Source organism: Herpailurus yagouaroundi, unplaced genomic scaffold (genome assembly GCF_014898765.1).
Source record: "Herpailurus yagouaroundi ecotype Mexico unplaced genomic scaffold, PumYag 194, whole genome shotgun sequence".
NCBI lineage: Eukaryota > Metazoa > Chordata > Mammalia > Carnivora > Felidae > Herpailurus > Herpailurus yagouaroundi.
In genome coordinates, this window is record NW_024412425.1 from 184,507 (window position 1) to 204,860 (window position 20,354).

The following is a 20,354-nucleotide window of genomic DNA, read 5'->3' on the forward strand; positions in this document are numbered from 1 at the left end:
TCTTCACAGACCAGTGAAAAATCATAGCAGGATCCCCCTAACAAATCATATAGGCTGGGAAGATGAAGTCCAGAAAGAGGGCTCACATAGCACAGGCACAGAGACAGGGAGGTCTGATTCCCGACAAGAGGGGTTAGAGAGTGGGAGGGGAGGGTTCTGTGAGGGAAGAGTCACATCGCTCCTTCTCCCAGCCGTGGGAGAGATGCCCCAGCCAGCTGCTTCTATTCCAGACTGTGAGGAGGGGTGAGTCAGCCTGTTGGGGGGGGGGGGCAGGCTTTAAGCCTGCCTGTATCCCCATCCCCACCCCCCAACACACACCCAGATGGACTGGAAGCTGGTTTTCTGGGATGCCAGGGCTCCTGACTCAGCACTGGGAATCTTGGCTGAGTGTGTTCTGGGAAATGTCAGGCCTACAGGAAACAGAGGGCCCCCACTCACACCATCCCGCAGGTGGGCGGGGAGTGTAGAGAGCAGGGTGTATGAGAGAACAGGGGCCCAGTGTGCAAGGGGCTGAGCATGAGGGGGTTTATGTACACAGGAGAGTTGAGACTATGAGAGAGACAGTTGGCAAGCAAGGCATGGGGTTTATCTGTGCAAGGGAAGAGGCTGGGTGCCAGGTTGTGGGTGTTTGAAGCAGAGGCAAAGTGGAGGGGCTCCCAGGGCAAGGGAAATGTTTGCTGGGAGGACGTGTTCAAAGGAGACATCCAGCCTGCTAGGGGCAAAAATAAGAAGGGACATTGGCAAGACGTTCGTGCAGAGCAGAGATGCGGAGTTTGTAAAGGATGTTTGCAAAAAAGACGGTGTGGGGAAGAGAAAGGCATGCCAAGCACACAGCACTCAGGTGAGCGGAAGAGCACGAAATGGCACGTGCGCCTTCCTGCGGTACAGCGACAATCCCCAGCAGGCCCCAACGCCCACCCTTAGGCCCCGCCCCTCACGCACAGCGGGGTGTTCTACGTGCCAGTCAGTGAGTTGCTGCTCCTCCATTGGCTAGCTGGCCGGAGTGGGCGGGCGGGCGGAGATTCCCGGAAGCGCAAGAGGCCCCGGCGCGTAGTGGACCCGGATCCAAGGAACAGTGGGTGCTTAGCAACGGGGGGAGGTGCCCAGTAATGGACGGGGGTGGGGGGCAGGAATTGTGAGTGCCTAGCAACAGAGAGGAAGGCGGTGCCTAGCAAGAGGGGGGCCAGAGGAGTGGAGAGGTAGCCCTGGAGGGTCTGTGGGTGTCTAGCAACCGGGGAGGACCCTAGCAACGGCGGGGAGTGGGACAGGGCGAAAGTGGGTTTTCGGAGGTGCGCAGGAAGAGCTATGGGTTCCTAGCAACCAGAGAGGGAACCAGGAGAAATTCGGGGAATTATTGACAGGAGAGGAAATCTTTGGTGGGTGGGACTATTAGGGCGGACACAGAGGAATGTGAGGGCTTGGCAAAGACAAGGCAAAGCAAGGAGGGCTGTGCCAACTCCTACCCGAATAATCCCTCCTGTTCTCCCCCAGGCGATGTGGCTGGAGGTGGGGGGCTTACTGCGGGGGACTTGTGGACAACTGGGCCGGACTGTTGGTCTGCCTTGTGGGGCCCTGGGGCCTGGGCCCCACTGGTGGGTAAGACACTGGGGGCGGGGGGGGGGGGCGGGCTCCTAGGCGGAAGAGGCTGAGGGAGGCCCTAGGGGGTAAAATAACAGGGAGGAGGGAGGGGTCCAAAAGGGCCAGGATCCCGTGTCCTCCACTCCTTACCAATATCCACTTTTCTTGCAGGGGCCATGTGGGGGTTCTTGGACCCAAATGTTCCATAAGGGTGGGCCTAGCAGAGGCCTGGGTGAGGAGGACATTCGCAGGGCACGGGAGACTCGGATCAGGAAGACACCCCGGCCCCAGGTATCATTGTCTCCCACCTACCCAGCAACACCCCTTGAAGGCAACTGGCCTCCCAAGCTTGGGGAAGGGTATGGCGGCAGGTTGGTTGGACTCCCTGGGCACCTTCCCACCCTCAGACTTTCTCCCCATTTCCCAGCTGAGCGACCGCTCTCGAGAACGCAAGGTGCCCGCTTCCCGCATCAGCCGCTTGGCCAACTTTGGGGGTAGGTGTGACTGTGGGAAATTGTGACCTAGAACAGAGGAGGCCACATTTATAGAATGAAGTAAGGGAGAGGGTGAATCAGAGACAGGAAGAGGAGTAAGAGATGGAAAGAGAAGGAAGGCAAACGCTTGCAAAACTAAGAGAAATAGAAAGGAAGGTAACATTTATTGAGAGCTTGAATGTGCAAGGCCCCATGTGCACTCGATCTCTGCACAGAAGTGATGAGTGTTAGTTTCCATTCTGTAGATGAGGAAATGGAGGCTAAGGGAAGAGAAGTGACTTGACCCTATGTTATACAGCAGGATTGTTCAAACTTCAGGTCACGATCTGCATGAAATAATTCAATGGATTGCAGCCAGCATCCAAAAGAATAGAATGGAATATGTGGGTGCACATGTAAAGGAAATTTTCATTTCATGAAACATTACATATATTGTATATATAACATACATTTATATTATATTACATATGTATCATATATTTATATACATACCATATATATGTATGTATGTATACATACCCACTGTTATAATGCAGGTGTCTTCTTTAGTATGGATGATGGTTCAAGTTTTAAAGATGCTGATTCACAGTCTAAAGAGGGAGTCAAATGCACTGGTTAGAGCTTTGATTCCAGGCTCAAGGTTCAAGGGGTTGATTCTGCTACATCCTCGCTTTGTGACTCTGGACGGGTTACTTCACTTCTCTGAGACTCAATTTCCTTTTCTGTAAAATGGAAGTTTTTCTGTGAAACTTATCTCACACAGGTGTGAGGACAAGATGAGGCAATGCATAGAAGGTGCTAGGAATGGTTCCTGGCAGGTAGCAAGTGCTCAGAAAATGCCAGTTCAATTATTTACAGAAATGGGGATAGTGCAAGAGGCAGATAGACTCAAGATACCTTTAGGGACAAGGAGACAGGGGAGGCAGAGGAAATCAAAGGCTGAGAGATAACATCAAAAGAAGGGACAGAGACAAAGAGGCCAAAACAAATGTACCATGTGGAGGTACATGTGGAGGGGGAGAGATGGAGAAAAACCAACTTAGACAAGGAGAGGCACGAAGAAGATGAAGTGTGGACAGAGGAACGGGAGTCATAGGAAGACAGAGAGACTCAGGGGGATCGTTTGGGGGCCTTCTTACTCTTGGCTGCACACTAGAATCATCTAGGATGCTTAAAAAATATATATGAGGGCACCTGCGTGGCTCAGTCAGTTAGGCGTCAGCTCAGGTGTTCAGCTCAGGTCACGATCGCATGGTTTGTGAGTTTGAGCCCCACGTCAGGCTCTGAGCTGACAGCTGGGAACCTGGAGCCTGCTTTGGATTCTCTGTCTCCCTCTTTTTGCCCCTCCTCCACTTGCACTCTGTCTCTCTGCCTCTCTCAAAAATAAATAAAGCATTTTTAAACTATATATGTGTGTGTATACACACACACACACACACACACACACACACACACACATACATACATGAATTCCAAGGATCATCTCAGGCCATGATAATGGGCATTGTATTTGCCAAAGCTCCTCACGTGACTGAGATGTGCAGCCAGGGGTGAGAACTGCTGACCCCGTAGATAGACTTGGAGAGAGGGGTAGGGAAAGAGGCAGCTGTACCTTGAAGGGAACCCCAGGCAGGGAGAGAGTGGGTAAGAGACTGAGTTGGGGACAAAGACAGACAAAGAGTTGCCAACAGAAAGCTGGGAGACAGCTTGCTTAGGGAGAGGCTGAGCACAGACGGGGTCGGGGGAGAAGCCCAGGGCAAGCAGGTACCCAGCCTTCTCTCTTACTCCCCAGGACTGGCTGTCGGCCTGGGATTGGGAGTGCTGGCTGAGGTGGCCAAGAAGTCCCTGCCAGGAGGACATCTACCATCAGGTGAGTGAGCCAACTGCCTGGTTCAGACCTTGACCTTGCTGTGTGACCTGGCACAAGTGGCTTCACCTCTCTGAGCCCCAGTTTCCTCCTCTGGACAATGGATGATGTCAGTGATGATGATGTACCCACCTCTTCGGGTCATTGTGAAGACGCTTTCAGGGTCATGATGGGGAGAAGTATATCATGTGAGAAAAATAGTATCAGGGGGCCTGTGGTCAACAGAGATAGAAAGAGAGGTGTTGAAATTAACACTGGTGGCTAAGATTCCACCAACAAATCAATGTCTGGAAACAAAAATGGGGGTAGATATTCTGGATTAAAAAGGGACTAAGGCCACAAGAACTGACAAATGAAATGTGTGACCCATAATTGCATGTCAGTTTGAGAAAAGTTACTATCAAAGACTTTTGGGGACAAATGGGAAAATCTGAATAGGGGTATTAGAGATATTAGAGAATTAGTGTTCATTTTCTTAGGTGTGATTATGACACTGTGATTGTGTAGGGGAATATCCTTATTTTGAGCACAGGTTGAGTGCAGCTACATGTAAATGGTCTGCAAAAACTGATGGTGAGTGTTTGGGCACACACACACACACACACACACATAAATTATGCAGGTGAGGCAGAACGTGAAAAGTTTGAATTGGGTGTGCAGGTGTCCATTATACTGTGTGTGCAACTTTTCTGTTCGTTTGGATTTTTTTCAAAATAAAAAGTCGTGTATAAGTGGAGGATTAGGGTTTAGGTAAGGCCATACTGAGTCTACACGCTGTTCTGCCACTTCTGTGCTGTGTGACCCAGGGCCAGGCACTGTACCTCTCTGAATGTCTTGCTTCCTCACCTTGAAAATTAAGGCATTGGTAGTTGTCTGGTTTTTTTTTTTTTTTTCTTTATCTCTTTTTTTTATTTTGAGAGAGAGGGGGGGGGGGGGGGGAGAGAAAGAGAGAGAGCATGCAAGAGTGGGGAAGGGGCAGAGAGAGAGAGAGGGAGTCAGAGAATCCAAAGCAGGCTCCAGGCTCTAAGCTGTCAGCACAGAGCCTGATGCAGGGCTTGAACCCATGAACCATAAGATCATGACCTGAGCTGAGGTTGGACGCTTAACTGACTGAGCCACCCAGGCGCCCCAAGGCATTGGTAGTTCTTACTTCCTGGGCTGATTGTGGGGACTGAGCCAGAGAATCCACAGACACACTTGGAATTCTGCCTGGCACAGGGCAAGCCCTAGCTAGGGAAAGAGCTCAGTACATTTTTTATCAAATAAATAAAAGCTTAATATATGCTTTATTGGGGTGCCTGGGTGGCTCAGTTGGTTGAGCGTCTGGCTTCAGCTTAAGCTATGATCTCACAGCTTGTGAGTTCGAGCCCTGCCTCGGGCTTTGTGCTGACAGCTCAGAGCCCGGAGCCTGCTTCGGATTCTGTGTCTCCCTGTCTCTCTGCCCCTCCCCTGCTCACGGTCTGTCTCTCTCTCTCCTTCAAAATAAATAAACATTAATTTTAAAAAATGAATAAATAAATGCTTTATTGAGTAATCGTATAATTTATATGTGGAGCTGTGCACGTATCCTAAGCGCGAAGCTTGGTTCATTTTCACAAAGTGGATACATCTGCTTCCGCAGAGCAAGAAACCCTAAGGCAGCAGTTCTCAAACTTTTTGGTCTCAGGAGTCTGCACACCCTTACAGTTTAGGAATAGATAAACAAAATGTGTTATATTCATACAACGGGATATGATTCGACTGTAAAAAGGAATGAAGTACTGATCCATGCTACAATGTGAATGAATCTTAAAACTATCTTAAGTGAAAGAAGCCAGACACAACAGATCACATATTGTGTGAGCCCATCCATATGAAATGTACAGAATAAGTAAATCCATAGAGACAACAAATTGATGGTTTCCAGGGGCTCAGAGGGAGGAGTTGGGAGAAATGCGGGGGGGGCGGGGAGTGACTGCTAATAGGTATGGGGTTTCTCTTTGGAGTGTGAAAATGTTCCAAAATTGCTTGTGGTAATAGTTGTACAGCCCTGAATATACTAGAAGCCATTGAACTGTATACCTTAAAGAGGCGAGTTGCACGGTTGGTGAATTATATCTCAATCTGTTAAAAAATAGAATGAGGACCCCAAAGACCCTTTTATGGATTATATTTTTGCGTTGTATTTATGGGTATTTACTGCATTAGAGATTAAAACAGAACATTTTATTTTTTTTTAATTTTTTTTTTCAACGTTTATTTATTTTTGGGACAGAGAGAGACAGAGCATGAACGGGCGAGGGGCAGAGAGAGAGGGAGACACAGAATCAGAAACAGGCTCCATGCTCCGAGCCGTCAGCCTAGAGCCTGACGCGGGGCTCGAACTCACGGACCGTGAGATCGTGACCTGGCTGAAGTCGGACGCTTAACCGACTGCGCCACCCAGGCGCCCCTAAAACAGAACATTTTAAAACACAAGAATACACACACACATTCCATCAGCTGTCAGAACAATGGCATCGGGGCTCCTGGGTGGCTCAGCAAATTAAGCGTCCAACTCTTGATTTCAGCTCAGGTCATGATCTCACAGTCGTGAGATTGAGCCCCGCGTCAGGCTCCACACGCGTCAGGCTCCACACATAGTGTGGAGCCTCTCTCTCCCTCTGCCCCTCTCTCCTGCTTGTGCTCTCTCTCTCTCTCTTAAAAAAAAAAAAAAAATGGCATCGGGGCGCCTGGGTGGCTCAGTCATGATCCAGCTCAGGTCATGATCTCACAGTCCGTGAGTTCAAGCCCTGCATCGGGCTCTGGGCTGACAACTCAGAGCCTGGAGCCTGTTTCAGATTCTGTGTCTCCCTCTTTCTCTGACCCTCCCCTGTTCATGCTGTCTCTGTCTCTGTTTCAAAAATAAATAAATGTTAAAAAAAAAAAATTACAAAAAAAAATGGCATCATCACCGGTCATGGAGGTTCTGGAAAACTCCACTGAACACTTATGGGAGAATGAGAATAAAAAGGGGCAAATAACATTAATATTATTATGAAAGTAGTTTTTGATCTCACAGAGCCTCCTTGAAGCATCTCAGGGGCCCTCAGGGTTCCTAGAACCACACTTTGAGAATCACTTCCTCTCATTCTCTGGAAGCTCCTATCTGCCCGCTCTTGGCCACTTCTCCTTCCAGGGGAAACCACCCTCTTGGCTTCTGACCCCCAAGATTAGTTTTGACTGTTTTTGCTCTTTAGACCAACGGAATCGGACAACGTATTCTCACATGTGTCTGGCCGCTTTGGCTCAACGTTCTGTTGGAGGGATGCCTCTGTGTCACTGTGAGTTGACGCAGGCTGTTCATTCAGTGCTATAGGAGTCACTTTGTGACTGTTTCCAACATGCCTTTGCTCATGCAATGGACTGTCGCTTGGGTTGTTTCCGGTGGGGGACTGTTCTGAGGAGTGCTCTTTGGGAACCTTCTAGGACTCTCTGGACACACACATGCATTTGTCTTGGGTACATACCCAGGAGAGAAGTTACACCAGGTATAGGTGTATGCTCTACTGGAAACTTCCCAGAGGGCCCGTGCCGCGACACTCATCAGCAGTGTGGGTGTTTAGGCTGCTCCTCGGCCCTGCCAGCACTTGGCATTGCCTTTTTCATTTTAGCCATTCTGGGGATTATGCGGTAGTGCTACAATGATTATTTTTGTGCTTGTGACACAAATGATTATTCTCTGCCCCACAGAGAGCGGCACCCGGCCAGGCTCCAGTCCCTTCCTGTCAGAGGCCAATGCCGAGCGGATCGTGCAGACCTTGTGTACAGTTCGGGGGGCCGCCCTCAAGGTTGGCCAAATGCTCAGCATCCAGGGTACAGCGTGAGCCTCAACTCCTGACCCTTGACCTCACGTCTCCCCCACCCCCACACACCAACAAGCACCAACTTCAGCTACTCCCACGGGGGCCCCTCCCTCGCCTCCTCCCTCACCGCTTCCCCTTGTCGCCCTGTCTCCCAAGACAACAGCTTCATCAGCCCCCAGCTTCAGCGCATCTTCGAGCGGGTTCGCCAGAGCGCCGACTTCATGCCCCGCTGGCAGATGCTGGTGAGTGCCCGGTCGGGGAGGGCTGGTGAGGGAGGCATGCTCCACCCGCCTGACCCTCCTGGCTTCATGGCGCTACTCCCTGACTGACCCTGAGCCTCAGTTTCTCTGTCTGTAAAATGGGGACCACTAAAACACGTCTCAGAGGATCGCTGAGGTGACTAAATGAGAGAGTGGTGCAGGGCGCTTGGTCCAGTCCCTGGCAGGCTCAGGGCTCTGTCACGGCTCCTAAAGAGGCAGGGATGTGCCGTGGTTGGGGGCCAGACTTTGTGAGTTCAGATCCTGGCTCTGCCATGTACCGCCTGTGTGATCCCAGACATGTGGCCTGACCTCTCTGTGCCTCAGTTACCTCATCTGTGAAATGGCGGTGGTGATGGCAACACCCACATCATAGGGTTACATAAATCAGTATAGGTAAAGCACTTAGAAAGGGCCCCTGGCACACGGTAAGTGACATGCCAGTTCTGTTATTAGTACTGGTTTTTTAATTAAAGGAGATCATGTCTGTAAATAGGTTGGCACAGTGCCTGGCACTGAGTAAGTGCCCAAGACACGAGCTGTTCTTCTAATAACTGGCTAAGGGTGTGGAATCTGGATCCAGCTGCCTCCCTTCCTTCTGATCTCTGTTCCGCTCACTCACCACGTGACCCTGGGTATTACTGCCCCTCTCCGAGCCACTCTTGATAGGACCCGGCTCACGGGAAGCCCTCTGTAAATTTTAGCTCTTTTTTTTTTTCTTTAAGTTTATTTATTATTATTTTCATTTTTTTAATTAAAAAAAAAATTTTAATGTTTATTTATTGTTGAGAGAGAGAGACAGAGCATGAGTAGGGGAAGGGCAGAGAGAGAGGGAGACACAGAATCCAAAGCAGACTCCAGGCTCAGAGCTGTCCGTAGACACAGGGCTCGAACTCATGAACTGCAAGATCCGAAGTAGGATGCTCAGCCAACTAAGCCACCCAGGTGCCACTTTGAGGTTTTATTTATTTTTGAGAGAGAGACAGAGCATGAGTGGGAGAGGGGCAGAGAGAGGGAGACACAGAATTGAGCTGTCAGCACAGAGCCTGATGTAGAGCTCGAACCCATGAATTGCAGGATCACAACCTGAGCCGAAGTTGGCCGCTTACTGACTGAGCCACCCAGGCGCCCCTATTTATTTATTTTTGAGAGGGAGGGAGGGAGGGAGGGAGAGAGAGAGAGAGAGAGAGAGAGAGAGAGAGAAGAGAGCACAAGCTGGGGAGGGGTAGAGAGAGAGAGAGGATCCCAAGCAGGCTCTGCACTGACAGCCTCCTATGCAGGGCTCAAACTCACAAACCGTGAGATCCTGATCTGAGCCAAAACCAAGAGTCAGATGCTTAACCGTCTGAGCCACCCAGGTGCCCCTTAGTTCTTCGTCACGTTATGTTTTTCTTTTATCTTTGAGAGAGACAGAGTGCGAGCAGGAGAAGGGGAGAGAGAGAGAGGAAGACACAGAATCTGAAGCAGGCTCCAGGCTCTGAGCTGTCGGCACGCAGCCCAACATGGGGCTCGAACTCACAAGCCATGAGATCATGACCTGAGCCGAAGTCCGACACTCAACCGACTGAGCCATCCAGGCGCCCCTTCTTCTTTATCACATTAACCTTGAGTTGATGATACAATATAGGAGTATAATGAAGGATTATTATCAGTCTTGGCTTTACCTAATAGCAATCCCCACAATAGCCCACATGGCCTCAGGAGTACAGGTTCAGGCCGGGTCTCTCGGTGTGCCAGCACCTGGCTTGTCACCTTTGCCAAAAGACTTAGCCTCGGTTTCCTCATCTGTAAAGTTGGGTAGTAGCCAGGAGCTTAGCCCAGAGGCCAGCATGGGGTGAACGGGATCATTAACACATAAAGCGCTCAGCACAGAGTGAACTCCATTGCCCACAACAGTGATGACGGTTGTTTCTTTTGGCCACTGTCCCCAGAGAGTTCTCGAAGAGGAGCTGGGCAGGGACTGGCAGGCCAAGGTGGCCTCTTTGGAGGAGGTGCCCTTTGCTGCTGCCTCTATCGGGCAGGTGCACCAGGGCATGCTGAGGGACGGGACAGAGGTGGCCGTGAAGATCCAGGTGAGGAGAGAGGCAGGGCAGGGGTGGGCACCCCGCTGTCCCGGAGGAGTGACCCCCGCTCTCCGTCCCTCCCTGCTCCTGCTCGCAGTACCCAGGCGTTGCCCAGAGCATCCAGAGTGACATCCAGAACCTGCTGGCAGTGCTGAAGATGAGTGTGGCCCTGCCCGAGGGTGAGGCGGCACTCCAGCCCTGGCTGCGGCGGGGACACCCTGAAGGGAGAGAGTGGGGCTCGGGGCAGGGTGTGAGTGTGGGCGAATGTGTAAGTCCACGCGTTTGAGACAGAAGGGACACCAAGGCAGGGAGAGCCCAGAGAACCTGAGTGTGTGAGAAAAAGACGAACTTAGAGACTCTGACACAACCAGAGACAGAAGCCCATGCTGAAAGTCAGAAACAGACACACAGGGTGCCCAGAGAGGGACTGGAGGTCTGGAAAAGAGCCACAGAAGCAGGAAGGGAGTGTAAGCAGGACCTCTTGCGCGCGCGCGTGTGTGTGTGTGTGTGTGTGTGTGTGTGAGAGAGAGAGAGAGAGAAAGAGAGAGAGTCCTGGACACAAGATTTCGAGGCCGTGAGAACAGTGTGAGAGGCTATGAAAAAGAGAGAGTAGGTGCCGAGTGTGACCATAGAAGAGATGCCTGGGGACTGGTACACAAGCCTGTGGGAGAGGCCCCAGGAGAGACTTCAGAAGAGGCCCGTGTGAGGGCCGGACGGCAGGTGTGTGGACAGACGACGTGGTAAAAGGCACGGAGCAGAAGGTATGAGGGGCTTCGAGAGACAAACGGACAGCGAGAGAAAACGTCCCTGAGTGGAAGCCTGGGGGTGGCTGTCATGGCGGGGGCAGGCCGTGGCCTGCCCTGGCTGACACGGCTGCCCCCTCAGGCCTGTTTGCTGAGCAAAGCCTGCAGGCCTTGCAGCAGGAGCTGGCCTGGGAGTGTGACTACCGCCGTGAGGCGGCGTGTGCCCAGAACTTCAGGTGAGCTGAGTCCCCTGCGTCCCTGCCGCCCCCCACCCCTCCCCCAGCCCCGGGACCCCTTGCTTCCCTCCCAGGAGGAGAGGGAAATGGATATCCCCACCCCCCAGCCGCTGGCAGCTGGAACCCTGGGGTGGGACCTGCAAACTCTTTATTCTCTTCACTTGCTCATCCATCTCTCCCTCACCCCTGCCTTGATTTACCCCCTGGGTCCTCTGGGAGCTTGGGCACGCCGCTTCCTCTCTCTGTCGCTTTTCTCATCTGTCGAGTGGGACGCATAACCACATGGAGTCAGGAGGAAGAAGGACTTGTCGACAGGCACTTAGTCATGCCGCGAGATACCGTCATTCCGCTGGACAAAGAATAAGCAGTCTGACAGTGATGCGAGTGAGAGAGGACAGGGCTCCAGGCCAACCCTGACATACCGTGGGCAGGGAGAGAAATTGAGATAAGCATTCAGTTTGGCATCATCAAGGCTCAACATTCCCATACAACCCCATAATTGCCCTTCTTGCTAAATAAATGCTCCAGGGCCCCTTGGGCTTGTGTATACCATCAGCCTTTTCCAGAATGCTCAGAGCAGCAATAGCCCCAAAGTGGACACAACCCAACTACCAAGTTCATCTAGCAGGGTAGATCAATAAATGAAGGCATAATCCATCAGCGGAATATCATACAGCAGCGAAAATCAATGAACCAGCTACAGGGAACCATGTGGTGGTATCTTAGAAGCATCGTGATGTGCAGCAGTTAAAATATATTCGGTGAAACCCAGCATGGCCCACAGGTTTCCTGAGCCAAGGTCTGTAGATCTGGAGCAAGAGAGGGGGCAGTAGAAGACAGTGACTAGGGGCATGGGCCCTGGACTCAGATGTGGGATTCAGTCCCAGGTCAGCCCTTAGCAGCCTGGGTGGCTGAAATTTGCATGCTTGGGACAGCATCCTCCTCATAGGGGAGTGAAGGAAAAAGGGGATTGTGCTTTAATCAGCAGCAGCAGGAGTGGCTCAAATACCGGAGATTTTATAACAAGGACGAAAATACAAGGGTCAAAGTGGGGCCTTGAAGAGGACAGGATGAAGTGGGCTGGGCGAGAGCACTCGTCTGTGAGATCTGGAAGCCCCCTTCTCAGTACCCTTAGAATAAAACCCACATCGTTCCCCTGGCCTTCACGACCTCCTTGCCCCCCTGCACCACCCCCTGCCCAGCCCTCCCACTGGTCCCAACCACGAGTCTTGCTCATAATCTTTGCCTCCCAAATCCTACATTGACACACTTACCTCAGTCGATTATCGGCCCGTTTGTATATTTGTTAGAGTCTCTGGTGTCCAAGGGGCAGGCCCAGAGCTCATCCACCCCTCGGGCACTCAGCCTCGTCCAGCACAGGGACAGATACCAAGAAGGAGTCAGAGTATTAACCAGCGCTCAGAGTAATGACCCCAAGGACTTGCCGATGAGTATCACTATGGACTTGGAGATTTGTATATCAACGACTTCTTTTTGGATGGATTAATTAATAAATTGATGAAGAAGTAATGCTCATCAAGCTTAGTGCATTGAACTCATCCTGGGGCAACCAGAAGTCATAGAGGTGTTTTCGGTAGGGAAGCAGTAACTGGGGCTCCAGCAGCATCCAGCTTAGGGGTAGACACAGAGTCGGCACTATGGAGATATTTGGCGAATGAGTGAACGAATGAAATATCTGAGTGAACGTCACCTCGTCCATCACTCAGGACAGACAGGCAAGAGGAGGGCAGGAGGGAAGGCAAGACATAAGCTGTTCATGGAGCACCTCTCGGAGGAAGAGGAGGAGGCCTCAAGCTGGGCCCCAGGGGCCTGAAGGATGAAGTCCCGTCCCTTCCCTTCCCTTCCCTTCTGTCCCAGGCAGTTGTTGGCAGGTGACCCTTTCTTCCGAGTGCCAGCTGTGATTGAGGAGCTGTGCACAACGCGGGTGCTGGGCATGGAACTGGCTGGAGGGGTCCCCCTGGACCAGTGCCAGGGCTTAAGCCAGGACATCCGGAACCAGGTATGTGGTCTTGAGGGGACAGTAGGGAGGGCACTGCCCCAGGTCAGTGCTGGCAGGGCTGGCTAGACGCGTAGTCCTCCCTCTCCGGTCAGAAAGAGCTTTACAGGGGCCGACTCTGTGATGTCTGTTACTCCTCCCCACTCCAGATCTGCTTCCAGCTCCTGAGGCTGTGTCTGCGGGAGCTGTTTGAATTCCAATTCATGCAGACGGACCCCAACTGGGCCAACTTCCTGTACGATGCCTCCAGCCACCAGGTTGGTTCCCTAGGATGTGTATCAGGGTCCATGAGCTGCTGTAACACATAGTTCCCGATCATTTCAGTAGCTCAACACAATAGTAGTTATTACCCACATAACAGGCCGGAGTGGCCGTCCTCTGCACGGTGGTTCAGGGACCCAGGCACCTTCCCTTCTGTGATTGTGCCATGCCCTTAGGCCTTGCCATGCTCTCCTTCCAGTGAAAGGGGAAAGAGAAGCTAAGAGGGTAGCGCCCTGCCTAACTGCTTTGGCCAGACGTGGCCCATCATTCCCTATACCATTCCATTGATAAGAACTGGTCACACAGCCTGTCTGGGTGCAAGGGCTGCTGGGAAACGGAATCTCTGCGAGGCAGTGGTTGCCCAGTGGCACCGCTTACAGAAGGCTGTTCATCATCACTGCCGCGCTTGTCATTCACTTAGAACGCGCCAAGCGCCCACTGCCTCTTGACAGTGATGCCAAGACAACTCTGATCCTTGCCCTTCTCAGAGTTCCCAGAACAGCGGAGGGACCCGTGACCAGACAGTGATTGACTGAGTAGTCAGTACCACGATGGCGGAACGTGGGCCAAAGTGGCAGTGATGGGGAAGCACAGGGGGCTGGGGGAAGCCAGGGAAAGTGGCTGACTCAGCACGGCGTAGGCCAGGTCAAGGAAGGCTTCTCAAAGGCAGTGCCATTCAGGCTGACACCAGAAGGATGAGAAGGGGAGGGCCACCTGAAGAGCAGCGAAGAGTGTTCCTAGCAGGGGATGCAGGGTGGCCGAGGGTCTGGACTGAAAGACTTAGCGTGCCTGGCTGCCAGATGGCTTTCCAAAGTCGTCTGTACCCATTCTGTCCCCAGAGGGATCTTTCTAAAAACAAATCTGGCCAAGCTGTCCCTTCTGCAGCTCGCCAGCCGCCTCGAGATCAAGTCTGAGCCTTCTGCTGAGTGTGATGTGGCCCCACTGAGTCTCCAGCCTCAGTCCCCTGACACCTCCTCCCCCCCCCCCAAGTGCACAGATACCCTGTATCCCTCCTAGGCTCAAACCGCTTGGAAGTATTTTTCTAACTGCAGGTAAGGGGGTGTGATAGGAGTCCTGACATCAGTTTACTGGGTCTCAACATCTTTTTTTATTTATTTTTTTTTTTTTTGAGAGAGAGAGAGAGAGAGAGAGAGAGTGAAGAGAGAGAGAACAAGTGGGGGAGGGGCAGAGAGAGGGGGAAAGAGAAAATTGCAAGCAGGCTCCACGCCCAGTGTAGAGCCCAACATAGGGCTCGATCCTCCAACTGTGAGATCATGACCTGAGCTGAAATCAAGAATTGGATGCTGAGCCACCCAGGTGCCCCTAACAGCATTTTTTGTTTTAAAGCCACAGAGTAGAGAATATCAGTGTGTCGCAGATGGGAGGGATCCAGAGTATTTCGGGATGCTTTTGTTTGACCTTATATTTGTGTGTGCATGGGCACTGGTGTCCAATATAATCTGTATTTCTTACTGTGGGTTGTGATCAATAGTGTGAACCCTGCTGCCCTAAAGAAACTCTTACACATGTGTCCACAGGGCACTGTTTTTAATAGCCAAACCCAGAAGTAACCATGGTGTCCATCAGCCAGCTAAGCGCCTTGTGATATATTCACACAACGAAGTCCTTACACAGTAGTGAGAAAAAATGAATGAGCTCGAGCTGCGCATAGCAACGGGGGACACCTATCATAAATACCCTTTGTATGAAGTTTTCTTAAATGTTTATTTATTTATTTTGAGAGAAAGAGCGAGAAGGGGAGAGGCAGAGCGAGAGAGGGAGAGAGAGAATCCCAAGCAGGCTCTGCACTGACAGCACAGAGCTGGACACAGGCCTCGAACTCACAAACTGTGAGATCATAACCTGAGCCAAAACCAAGAGCTGGACGCTTAACCGACTGAGCCACCCAGGTGCCCCCAGTAGGAAGGAAGTTTTAAAACACACAAAGCATTACTATTTATTGTTCACAGATGCCCGAATATGTAGAGAATATAGAAATTCACACATGGGAATTTCAGGAAATAATAATTTAGTAATAATAACTTTAGGAAAGTGGTGGCCCTGGAGGAGAGGATGGGGACAGGACAGGCTGGGGGCCGTGGGAGGTATTTAATATTTTAAACCGGGTGGTGGGATTTGTGGGTGTTCATTTCGCTTTTCTACGTATTTTATTCTTTAGATTTCTTTCTATGCCTAAATCCTGTTATTGTAAAAATAAGTAGGACCAGAAATATAAAAGCCATGTCCCTTCAGGTTTTATGCAGGGGTGGATGGGAAGTGTGGGCCCAAAGCCAGGAACCCAGGGAGGCAGCCAGACCGGGACTCTTGAGAGGAGAGGCAGGGTGTGGGAATGGACCCGGGTGCCCCACCCTCCACCATGGACAGTGGGGGTGGGGGGTGGACTCCCAGCATCCCTTTTACCATCTCCCATTCCCAGGTGACCCTGCTGGACTTTGGTGCAAGCCGGGAATTTGGGACTGAATTCACAGACCATTACATCGAGGTGAGTCCCCCCAACTCTGGGGTCTTTGAAGGGCCAAGCCTTAAGCCCACTACTGAGGTGAGGGGGAGAAGGAGCAGTATCATGTCTGGAGTTAAGAAATCAAAAGTAATAGTAACGGTTAACAAATACCAAGCCCTTAATATGATGTCAGGCACTGCTTTAGGTGCTATACATGTGACACCTGATCATAGTGTGTGGGGGCAGGACCATTTTTAGTCTCACTTTACAGAGGAAGTTACTGGAGCTCAAAGAAGTTAGGGATCCAGACTCAGGGAGCCTAGGTCCAGAGCCCGGGCTCCCAAACCCTGACCAGCCCCTTTCTAAGAGGCCCACAGTGGCCATCCTGCCACCTCCCCACACCCCAGGCTGTCCCAGGCCTTAGTGTTCAGCCTTACACTCAGATACCTCCCTGGCAGGCTGCTCATGGGGGCGGGGGGCACAGCTCTCCTCAGGAAGCGTTTCCTCACTTCTGCTGCCTGTCCTTCCCACCCACTTACTGGTGGCGTCTCGTTGCCTCCAAGGCATCTCATTTATTTGTTGAGATTGGCCATTTGACCTGGGTCTTCTATTCATTTACTCATCAATCCAAATATTCTCTGATAATTCCCCCTGTGCCCAGCCCTCTTCTGGGCCCAGGGACAACAGCAACCAATCCAACCTACTGTCCACCTTCACAGAGCTCACAGACCAGGAGGGGAACAGACAGTAAGGACCCAGAGTGGTCAGGGCTGGAATGGGGAAGCACAGGAGACTGTAGGACCCCAGAGGGGGAGGCTGGGCCAGCCTAGGGGGTCAGGGAGAGCTTCCTGGAGGAGGAGGCCTCAGAGAAGAAACCTGAAGGATGAGGAGACCAGTCAGGAAGAGGCAAAGAGGGTATTCCAGACTGATAACATAAAAAGGCCAAGAGGAGAGAAGGGATATTCCCATTAGAGCAGCGCTTCTCAAACTTTAGTGTATATGAGAACCCCACAGCCCCCATGACCAGCATGATCCTATTAAATGCAAATTGTGGTCTGGAGTCAGACATAAGATGCTGCATTTCTAACACACTCCCAGGTGATGTCAAAGCTTACTGGTACAGGACCACACTTTCAAAAGGAAGTCCTAGAGGACCAAAAGGAAGTTCATTTCTGACTGGGCCAGCAGGTTAGGACAGAGTAGGAGCCAGCTCTGAGGCCCAATCACTCTGGGTCTGAAAAGCCATGCTTTGCAGCTTGAACTTTAATCCAGGTACCATGGGGACCCATGGAAGGGATTTGAGCAGGGAAGCACAGAGAATTAGAAAACCCCCTCAGAATAGCAGGTAGCCTGGGAGACTGGGGGCTGGGAGCCCGGGACAGGGAAGAAAGGACAAGACCCAGGGCTTTGGCTTGGGGACTAGAGGATGATGGGGCCACTGGTGACATAAGGACAGGAAGGAGGGGCTGGTAATCCCCTCCCCCCCTCCCCCCCACATACAGACAGGCCCCTTGGGCCCTCTCTCAAGGCCACTGGAGGCACAAAGCTGAGGCCTCTCTCTGTGTAGTTGGGACATCTTGTGTGTCCCCCCGTTCTCCCCCAGGGCTATTGGCAAGGCTCTCCTCCAGTCTCTCCAGCCTTTTCCAGTTTAAAAAAGCCCTGTCACACCAGTCCCTGAGGACCACAGGCCTGACAGATGGCCAGACAGGCTCGGGCAGGGGGTACTGAGACAGACTAGACTAGAACTGCCACATTTAATTCCGTATTCCCCTTCCTCCCGAGAAAGTGGTTCAGATTTCCACTCCTCGCCTTGCCATTCCCCCAGTCAGCCTTTGTCCTTTTCTGTGAAGTAGGGACCTTCACATGCACCTCTTAATAATGGTAGCTCATCATGGTTATGGCTCTTTCTACAGGCAGGCTCAGTGCTAAGCACCCCACAGATCCCACCTCCTTTGTCCCTGCAGCCACCCATGAGGAAGACACTTTCATCATCCCCACTTCACAGATGAGAAAGTGGAGGCCCCAGAGCAAAGCGACTTGCCCAGAGTCTCTCAGCCAGCAAGTAGCTGGGATGGAGCCCAAGCAGGCTGGCTCTGGATTCTGTCTGTCCGCGCCCTCAACGCCTGCTCTCCCCACGTGCACTCACGTCTGGCAAGGTGCCTAGCTCCGCACACTAATTTGTCAAACAAAGGTTCGCCACGGACCTCCTGAATGCCAGACCTTGTGCCACATGGGACTAAGCACAACCGGGATCCCTGTTCTCTTGGGGGCTCCAAGCCCCTGTAGGAGACAGACAACCAGGCAATGACAGAGATGGCCCCATGGCAACCTCACATGCAGGTGTGGGTCATGGTCACATCCTTGTCCAGTTGAGTGTGTGGACCCACAAATAGCACTTGACATTTACTTCCCTCTGGCTGTTTCACTGTGGTAATTTCCAGGCAGGCACTGTGTTCCAGGCCAGGTGGGTAGAACCCCTGACCACCCCCACCCCCAGGTTCTGGAACAGTCTTGAGGGAGATATAGATAGGGGCAAGGTGAGGAGGGAGCAGCTTCTAGGGGAGAGGGCTTAAGTAGACTGGAATGCAGGTGGGTACAGGGAGGGCCAGGCTTCTAGCTGGTTCATCTCCAGTTTTCAAGAGCCCTCCTTGAACTCCACTCCCTTGGCCTTTGACTTTCTGATGAACACCCATTTCCCAGGTGGTGATGGCAGCAGCCAATGGAGACAGAGACCGGGTCCTGCAGAAATCCCGGGACCTCAAATTCCTCACAGGCTTTGAAACCAAGGTTGGGAAACACTTGGGGGGCGGGGGTGGGTAGGGAGCTGCTTATCTATACTGGGGGGCTCTGGGGAGGAGTGGGGGAATGAGGGCTACTTGGCTACACAGAAACCCTGGGGAAATGGGCCCCATTTATCTATTCTAGAAGGAGGGAGTGGGGGACTGCTAGTGGGTACTGGGGGTGGGGAAATGGAGGCTCTTTCTCTGTTCTAGGGACTGAGGGCTTCTTTTCTATTGGAGGCTCTGAGAGGAAGTAGAGAGCCATTTGGGGGAGGCCTAGAGGTTCTGGAAGGAGTGGCAGATACTTAACACTCCTCAGGGAGTAGGGGGCTTGTGTTTATACTTGAGACTGTGAGGGAGATGGGTTAAGCGGGGGGCTGTATGCCACACTGCGGGTCTCTTGCTCTCCCCGCCCATAGGCATTCTCGGATGCCCACGTGGAGGCAGTGATGATCCTGGGGGAGCCCTTCGCCACCCAGGGCCCCTACGACTTTGGGGCAGGTGACACTGCCCGCCGAGTGCAGGGTCTCATCCCTGTGCTGCTGCAGCACCGGCTGCGCCCACCGCCGGAGGAGACCTATGCCCTGCACCGCAAGCTGGCAGGGGCCTTCCTGGCCTGCGCCCGCCTCCGCGCCCACATCGCCTGCCGGGACCTCTTCCAGGACACCTACCACCGCTATTGGGCCAGTCGCCAGGCCTAGCCTCTGCCTGCAGCCTCCTGACCAGAAGGGACTTGGGGTCAGACCCGTTAGATGGCCTCCATCCTGTGATTCTGGCCCCAAAGCAGGCCATCCACTGCTGTGATGCCTCCCTTCCATTCCCCTGCAGGCCTGGGGACGACCGGGTCTGATTTCCCGGTTCTTGCCTAGCTCCCTTCCTCGGGGCTGGGGAAACCTCCAGCTAGGGAACTCCCAACTTCACACCCCCATATCCTGATCTTCCCACTCCCGTGTGGGCACCCAGGAACTCTACGCCAGGGATTAATTTATTTTTGCCAACGTTTAAGAGCCTTAGGCCCTCTGCACCCAGTCATGCAGATCCAGACTCATCTAGATGGGGAGCCCCACACCTCTGGGTCAGGTCTCTCACGGATCTGGCCAGTGAAAGGGGAGGAGCGGTGGCTGGTGGAGGCAGCCCTCACCTTTGCTGCCCTCACCCCTCCACCAGCTGCGTTCTCCCGGGCTCCATCCTTTTTGTGTGTTGGGGAGGGGGTAAGGGAGGGTGTTTGAAACTTCAGTCAGAATAAAAGTGGCTCTCCCCTTCCCGGCTCTTTTCTCTGCGCTGGGTGGCGGTGGGGGTGGGGAGGAGCTCTCAGCCAGCCTCCAGGTGCAGATGGCCAACCCCCTCCCATCCTCTGGTCTGAAAGCCCCAGCCCTGCCTGGGCCATCTGTTGCCGGGAACCTCCTTCTACCCATTCCCTCCCACTTGCCCGCCCCCCCCCCCTCCCGCACGCGGCGGCCCCCGGCAAGCAAAAGGCCTGGCCGGCGCGGCCGCCCCCCCCCCCCCCCCCCCCCCCCGCCCCGGCCACCTCCCAGGCCCCTCGCTCCCTCCCCTCGGCTCCCAGCAACCTCGCCTTTGCTAATGGGCCGTAATGCCCCTGCCAGCTGCTTTGCCAAACCCACAGGATTGAGTGGGAGCTGGGGTGCAGTGGCGGCCAAAACCGCGCCCAGGTCCCAGCCTCGCGCCCCCGCCCCCCAAAGCCGAAGGGCTCCCGCACCAGGATGCTGGGGTCTGTTCATTCCCCCTCCCCTTCCTTGCAAAAAGTGCCTCGTC

At 52.9% G+C, this 20,354-nt stretch overlaps 1 protein-coding gene across 3 annotated transcripts; it reads left to right on the plus strand.

Moving 5' to 3' along the window:
- Positions 1 to 1,009: 1,009 nt before the first annotated feature.
- Positions 1,010 to 19,843, plus strand: COQ8B (coenzyme Q8B). 3 transcript variants are annotated; one of them, XR_005781622.1, is made up of 15 exons: positions 1,010 to 1,075; positions 1,492 to 1,596; positions 1,750 to 1,869; positions 2,006 to 2,072; positions 3,865 to 3,942; positions 7,651 to 7,773; positions 7,920 to 8,005; positions 9,952 to 10,092; positions 10,181 to 10,262; positions 10,969 to 11,062; positions 12,941 to 13,082; positions 13,229 to 13,336; positions 15,778 to 15,843; positions 17,715 to 17,957; positions 18,502 to 18,588. XR_005781622.1 is itself a non-coding variant. In XM_040445815.1 (15 exons), exons 2-15 carry the CDS (start codon positions 1,495 to 1,497, stop codon positions 19,280 to 19,282), a joined length of 1,578 nt encoding a protein of 525 aa, XP_040301749.1. In that variant the 5' UTR covers positions 1,013 to 1,075; positions 1,492 to 1,494; the 3' UTR covers positions 19,283 to 19,843. The 3 variants fall into 3 exon arrangements, 2 of the variants coding, with proteins under 2 accessions (XP_040301750.1, XP_040301749.1); XM_040445815.1 differs by lacking the exon at positions 17,715 to 17,957 and adding an exon at positions 19,001 to 19,843 and having other exon boundaries at positions 1,013 to 1,075; XM_040445816.1 differs by lacking the exons at positions 17,715 to 17,957; positions 18,502 to 18,588 and adding an exon at positions 14,226 to 14,392.
- Positions 19,844 to 20,354: the final 511 nt, after the last annotated feature.